Source organism: Heloderma suspectum, chromosome 13, assembly GCF_057233095.1.
Source record: "Heloderma suspectum isolate Gila_16-S chromosome 13, 16-S_ref, whole genome shotgun sequence".
NCBI classification, from domain to species: domain Eukaryota; kingdom Metazoa; phylum Chordata; class Lepidosauria; order Squamata; family Helodermatidae; genus Heloderma; species Heloderma suspectum.
Window position 1 is genome coordinate 9,388,531 of NC_139470.1, and position 7,703 is coordinate 9,396,233.

The 7,703-nt window shown below is 46.6% G+C and overlaps 1 protein-coding gene across 1 annotated transcript in view; it reads left to right on the forward strand.

Annotated features, from left to right (window-relative positions):
- GLT1D1 (glycosyltransferase 1 domain containing 1) overlaps window positions 1-7,414 on the forward strand; it is a 73,898-nt gene extending 66,484 nt beyond the window's left edge. The window contains exon 12 of the mRNA XM_084819700.1: window positions 5,604-7,414. Coding sequence (XP_084675826.1) covers window positions 5,604-5,750 — 147 coding nt within the window. The 3' untranslated portion in view covers window positions 5,751-7,414. The remainder of the gene's footprint in view (window positions 1-5,603) is intronic.
- The last annotated feature ends 289 nt before the right edge of the window (window positions 7,415-7,703 follow it).

The window sequence follows — 7,703 nt, forward strand, 5'->3', positions numbered from 1 at the left end:
TGGTGGCAGATCTCTGATTTCTCCTTCCGACGTTGATCAAGGGGTTGGAGCATCTCCCCTTGGGGAAGGTTACAACTGCTGGGATTGTTTAGCTTGGAAAAAAGAAGGGTCAGGGAAGGCATGATAGAGGTCTACAAAATCATGCATGGTGTGGAGAATGTGGATAGTGAGACATTTTTCTCGCTCTCTCAAAACACTAGAACCCGGGGTCATCCTATGAAGCTGATTGGTGGGAGATTCAGGACAGATAAAAGGAAGGACTTCACGCAACACATAGTCAAACTGTTGAATTTGCTATCACAAAACATAGTGATGGCCACCAGTTTGGATGGCCTTAAAAGGGGTTGGACAAATTCCTGGAGGAAAAGACTATCCATGGCTCTTGGTCCTGGTGGCTGTGGCTACCTCCAGTACCAGAGGCAGTGAGCCTGTGTACACCAGTTGCTGGGGAACATGGGTGGGAGGGGGCTGTTGCACTCATGCCCTGCTTGTGGGTTCCTGGTTGATAGCTGGTTGGCCACTGTGTGAACAGAATGCTGGACTAGGTGGACCCTTGGTCTGATCTAGCAGGGCTCTTCTGAAGTTCTTATGAGGTTGGAGCACTGTCTCCGAGCTGGAAGGGTTTTTCCAAGCCATCCTATGGTCCCTGGGACACTCACCCAGGTAATATAGGATGGCTCTGTAAGAATATCATTATCCTTAGGATCTCCTGAGAGTTATCTGCACTAGTCCATGACTTGTGTCATGTTGAAATCAGCCTTGACTGATGCCTTCTGTCTTGTCTAAAAGCATAACAGGTCATCACAAGTGAGAGTGAATGGCTTCATACCTGTTCACGGTCAAGGGCCCAGAGTTCAGTGGTAGAACAGATGTTCTGCATGTAGCAAGTCCCGGGTCTGATCCCAGGTATCCTCAGTTGATCGTGGATAACGGGCCTGGGAGAGACCCCATAGCTCAGTGATGGAGCGTACACTGTGCATCACCTTTCCCCAATCTGGTGGCCTTCACGTGTGTTGGACTAAGACTCCCAGCAGCCTCAGCCAGCATCACCTGCACACAATTCCTGATCCAGCCCCTGGAATCTCCCGCTTCCAAGTTCCTCAGGGACCTGAGGAAGGATGAGGTCTCTATAGAGACTTGGGTTCATTTTTCTTCACTAGGCCCAGCTGCCCCCATTGGGGCTGGAGGATGGATCACATCCTGAGGGACTTGTAGCCCCTACTAGAGTATTTCACAATCTTGTTAGAGCTGAGCACTCTGATGGCTTTTGCAACGCCCAAGGAGAAGCAGCAGCAAATGTGGCCTAGATGATTTTAAGCCTTCAGCATGCCACTTTTCATGCTTTCCATTTTCTGGAAGCGTCACCCTATATCCTAATTATCCAGTAGCTTTAATTAGGCTTGGAAAGGTGTGTGGCGGGGGAGTGTGAAAGAATTAATCCTGTTGATTCCATAAATTAGATTTCGGTCTCCATCAATAATGAACTAAGTGCAGTAATACTACACTTTAATGTATGTATGCATGTGTATGTATGTGTATGCACGCACACACACACACACACACACAGAAAGAGAGAGAGAGAGAGAGAGATTAAATAAAACTGCAAAGTAGAAAATGCATTTTCTTCTCAAGGTTCTTTTTTTTCAGCTTGCCCATGATTAATGCATACTATTAAGTAGAGTCTCAGAAAGGTGGATTCTCTGTTTTCATTAGTCTTTGGCAGTGCTTTATTTTAGTGCAGTATTTTCCTCGTCTTTCTCCTTACCCCCCCTCCCCAAAAAATGATTGCGCCTAACATTTTTCTCCCCAGAGAGTTCATTGTTCCCCACGGTCTTCACAAATGAATCTCTTTGTTAACAAATGCATCCTGTTTTCCAGGAAAAAAGACAGTCTTTCTCCTTCTCCTTAAAAACATAAGAACGTAAGAAGAGTCGTGCTAGATCAGACCAAGGTCCATCTAGCCCGGTATTCTGTGCACTGGTGTACATAGGCACGCTGCCTTCTGATACAGAAGGTAGCATACAGCCTCTGATACAGAAGGTAGCATACAGCCATCCTCCAGGAATTTGTCTAACCCCCTTTTAAAGCCATCCCAGTTGGCTTCTCCTTCTTCTTGTATGTACCTATGGCTCAAAATCACAAAATGAGAGTTGATCTGGGGCGAGTGTTTTTAATGCCAATAGATCTTGATTTGGCAACTTGGGCGCCTCCTGTCCTGCTCTAGACTGAGTCTTGGCTCTTTGCAAGCAAATACAGGGAGCAACAGAATAGTCAATTTGGCAAGTAAATGGTCAAGCACACAGATTTCAGTCCAAGGAGGTTTAGGCTAAGGCAAGAGCGGACAAAATCCAGACAGAAGTCAGAAGGCGGGCAGGCATGCGGACAACAACAGTCAGGCAACATCACAAGCAGCCAAGGTAACAGGCAAGAGGTCAAACACAGTAAATCAGTCAGGTATGTTACTGAGTTCAGAAGCAGGGTCAAGAAACAGTCCAGGGTCAGTAATATGGAGCATCCATCACAAGGCAAGACACTGGAGACCAGGCAGCAGATACTGGAACTAGCAGACGTGTTGTTTCCAGCTGGCTTCTGGTCGTTCCTGAATTTGAGCCAGGTCCATGAATGGAAGGGTAGGATGAGCGCTGTCCTGTTCAGCTCTCTTTCCTCCCAAGGCCTTTTCCTTTTGTGTCGTGTCTTTTTCGATTGTAAGCCTTCCTTTTATTGATGGCATGTCAGTAACTCCGGGAACCTTTTTTGGTGGAGAAGCAGGAGAAAACAAATGCTTTAAATAAATAAGGAGAAAAGTCTTGTTTGTAGAAGTCTCCTTCCTGGTGTTTTTGTCAGATTTTTTTGTCATCGCCCTCCTCTCTTCCTTGCCAGTCTCCCTCCCTTTGTTTGAAAACATCGTTTTCATATTTTCACATTGTCTTCTAGGTAGGTTGCGGACACGGCCAGTTGTCCTCCGTCATGTACTGTTGTTCTTGGGGAGGGAGGGGTGCAAACTCCCCACTACCAAAGGCCATGGCTGTTGCCTTGTCCACATGGTACGGGGAGCACAAGATCCATGATCAGGGGACTGGAAACAAAGCTTTAGGAGGAGAGACTGAAAGAGCTGGTTATGTTTAGCCTTGAGAAGAGAAGACTGAAGGGTGATAGGATAGCGCTCTTCAAGGACTTGCAAGATTGTCACAGAGAGGAAGGCCAGGATCTCTTCTCCATCATCCCAGAGTGCAGGACACGGAATAATGGGCTGAAGCTACAGGAAGCCAGATTCCGGCTGAACATCAGGAAAAACTTCCTGGCTGTTAGAGCAATACGACAATGGAACCAATTCCCTAGGGAGGCGGTGGGCTCTCCCACACTGGAGGCATTCAAGACGAGGCTGGACAGCCATCTGTCGGGGATGCTTTGACTTGGATTCCTGCATGGAGCAGACTCAATGGTCTTGTAGGCCCCTTCCAACCCTACTATTCTAGGATTCTATGAACCTACGTGCCAAGCAGACAAAGCACAACAGACACATTGGACTCCACCCCTCGTTGCTGTCACCCAAGAGTCAATAGCCATAAGAGCATAAAAAGACCGGGTCCTGGATCAGACCATTGGCCTAACTAGTCCGGCATTCTGTTCCAACAGTGGCCAACCAGATGCCCCAATGGGAAGCCCACAAGCAGTGCGATAGTGTCTTCTCCCTTATGTTTCCCACCAACTGATATACCAAGAACATAAGAAGAGCCCTGCTGGATCAGACCAAGGTCCATCCAGTCCAGCATTCTGTTCACACAGTGGCCAACCAGCTGCCCACCAGAAACCCACAAGCAGGACATGAGTGCAAAAGCACCCTCCCGCCCATGTTCCCCAGCAACTGGTGAACACAGGAACACTGCCTCTGATACTGGAGGTAGCACATAGCCATCAGGACTGGTAGCCGTTGATAGCCTTATCTGCCATGAATTTGTCCAACCCTCCTTTAAAGCCATCTAGATTGGTGGCCATCACTACATTTTGTTGTAGCGAATTCCATATTTTAACAGGATGCCTATCCGGGAAGCAAATCGTTGAGTCAGTAGCTCTAAAACCCAGCAACAAGAAGTGCTTCTAAGCCATAAGAACGTAAGAAGGGCCCTGCTGGATCAGGCCAGGGGTCCATCCAGTCCAGTGTTCTGTTGGCACATTGGCAAACCAGCTGCTGGTGGGAAACTCACACACAGGACATGAGCACAACAGCATCCTCCCACCCATGTTCCCCAGCAACTGGTGTACATAGGCATACTGCCTCTGATACTGGAGATAGCATATAGGCAGGATTTGATACTGCCAACATAGAGGCATACATAGCCATCGGGACTAATAGGCATTGATAGCCTTCTCCTCCATGAATTTGCCTAATCCCTTTTTAAAGCTGTCCACATTGGTAGCCATCCAGTACATCTTGTGGTAGCGAATTCCACAGTGCATTTTGAAAAAGTCTTTCCTTTCGTCGGTCCTGAATCATCCACCACTCAGCTTCTTTGGAGGACCCCAGGTTCCAGTATTAGGAGGGAGGGAGGAAAATTTCTCCCTCTCCACTTTCTCTGGGCCATGCCTAATTTTATACATCTATGTATCAATGTCAGCATATGTAAATGGCTCTTATAACGCGTTTTTAAGGTTTTAATCATTGCTGCCCAGAGAGCTCCGGCTATTGCGCAGTTTAGAAATGTGAGGCATGAATGAATCAGTTATGCATACATCTCTGTCTGCCCCCAGCCCCCTTACTCGCCTTCTTTCTAACCTAAATAGCCCTCTTGCAGCGTGATTCTGCTTTGATCTGATTCAGTACCAGGCAGTTTTATATGACCATCTAAGCTTGACTTCCGCCCGGGTCTTCCTATGTATCCTTTCCCTTTACATCCCCCTAGAGGGCCTTCAGAGAAAGCCATTAATTTCTCATTCTCTATGGAGCCCTCCAAGCTGTGTGCTTAAGGATAATGAATATTTGTATAGATGCCCTCTCTCGGGAAGTGGAATGATCTCTTTGTGTCTCTGTGTGTTTGTGTGAAGAACGTGTGTACAATAGCAATTGTAGTCAAATATAAATCTCAAAATGCTCCTTTGCGGCAAGACAAGTCATGGTGGACTATAGATCCCATCACCCCCATTGGCCATGCTGGCTGGGAATGATGGGGCCTGTAGTCGAAGACATCTGGATGGCGCTGGATTGGGGAAAGCTGCAGTAAACCAACTTTCCATGTGCACAGCGATTAAGTCTGGGAAATCCCCGACTGTTGGCCAAGCTGGCTTGGGCTTACGGGAGTTGTAGTCCAAAACATCTTGAAGGCACCAGGTTGCCATATCCACTGCACCATATTCCTGCCACAATTCACCCCTGAAGGTGCCATTAATTGCACATAATCCCACTCTGTGCATAACTGAAATAAATGTGCATTCTTGCCCATTCACCCCTACTTTGGTTGTCTGCTGTGTGCCGTGTTTTAGATTGTAAGTCCCTTGGGGCAGGGATCCTGTCCTCTAGTCCTTTGTAAACTGCCATGGACACTGACAGTGCGATGAGGTTGAGGATATGGATGATGTTAGTGATCACAGTAATTTTATCTTTTCAGGAATTTGTCCAGCTGTCCCAAACCTTGATCGACGACCCATTTTTGCACCAAAAGATTGTGACAAGGGCAAAGGAGTATGTCACGAAGCACCATCTGTGGGACTGTGAAAGGACAACGTATCAAAACCTTGTGCTGAGGCTTCACTGACTCACTTTGGCTCCCTATGGAGCTAGGGAATGTATGAGAATTTTGTTTTTGCTTGCAAAACGTGCAAGTGCGCCCTGCTCAAAGCCACAAAACATTCATAAATTCTTACACACATGCTTGCATTCATCTCATTCTTAATTCCCAGATCAATTTGTGCAAATTTTGTACAGAAACCGATTAGGAAATTTGCGCAAATCTCCCATTCGATTGCCACACGATTTGTGCAAGTTTCCAGTCCGATCACTGTTCAATTTGGGCAAGTTTCCCATTCGCACACAGCAAGCAGTGATCGCGAAGGGAAATTGGGCACGAGACAAGCAGTGAGACAATCCTTGGAGATCCTGAGGATCTCAAACATCGCTCATTCACCCATCCTGATATGGGTACACAAACACCAGCCAACCCAGACAAGTTTGGGTTGTTAGTATGACTTGCTGATTTATTTAAATTTTTTCACTGTCTTCCCCTATTTGTGGGACTCTCCTGCATTATGGTCTGATTGACTAGAACAGCCTTCCCCAACCTGGTACCTCCCAGTGTGTTGGATTACAACTCCCATTATCCCCAGCCAGCATTGCCATTGGTCATGTTGGTTGCGGATGATTCGGGCTATAGCTCCACAAATTTGGAAGGTGCCAAGCTAGACTAGGATGATTGCACTTTTTGTTGAGAGGACAATATCAACAGACAGTGATACTCAGTTTATGTATCAATATGATATATTTCTTGCGATTACATATTCACATACCTGTACATACAGATACTTATTGTGTATGTGTGTGTGTTTGCATAAAAATATGTGTGAAAACACATATATATTTCACAAATCTGTGAAATATGTTGGGCAAATATGTGAAATATATTTGCACATATAATACACACACAGACATGCATATTGCACATATATATGTGCAAATATATATGGGTTCTCACGCAATCCATAGTCATATGGGGCCAAATCCAGAGGAATTTAATTATCCCGTATTCCCACCAAGACCAATAAGGACAGGGGCAACTATAACTCCCATCCACCCCGGCCAGCATAACCAATGTTCCGGAAAGGCAGGTGTTGTAGTCCAAAACATCTGGAGGGCACCAGGTTGCCTACCTCTGGCATGGGACATGTTAGCTACAACTAATTTGTGTCCCATTCATTTCAACAGGAGTTGAGTGTGACAAACCTGATCTGGGTTTGGGCCATGTCTTTTAGCCCAGTAGTCTATCCATTTTAAAATCTGCATCCCTTTGCTTGTGAATAAAAACAACCATTTTGAAGATTTTTTTTAAAAGCATACTTTCCTCCGAGTGCAAATGGCAGCAGGAGAGGAAAAGGATAACCACGACTTCCTGGCCTATCCCAATAGTTACCCCCACCACCTCATATCCCTAGGGATGGCAGAGAATTCCGCCACGGATCTCGGGGAGGCCGAATGCCAGTGCATTCGGCCCCAAAAAATCTGTGGCGGAACGGCCTGCCACACCCACCCCCCTGCAGATCCCCCCAGGACGAGACTTACCTGGGGCGAATCTTCCGGGCGTCTTTGGCGGTGGCGGCGGCTGGTCTTCCGACCGGCTGCCACCACCGCCATTAGCAGTTTTTTGGGGTTTTTTTACACACACGTGATAGGCTACGTAAGTTTTTACATAGCCTAAAACGTCTGGGTAAAAAAAAAAAAAAAAAGCGTACGCAAATGGCGGAGGCTACGGCCACCACTATTTGCATTCCTTATTTTGGGCCGTCTTAGTCTACGTAAATAATTACGTAGACTAAGACGGCGAAAATAAGGGGAACGCAAATAGCGTCCACTACGCTATTTGCATTCCCCTTATTTTCGCCGTCTTAGTCTACGTAATTATTTACGTAGATTAAGACGTCAAAAATAAGGAACGCAAATGGCGGCGGCCGTAGCCGCGTGTGTTTTTTTTCCCCCAGAGCCCTCCGCAGAGCTTTGC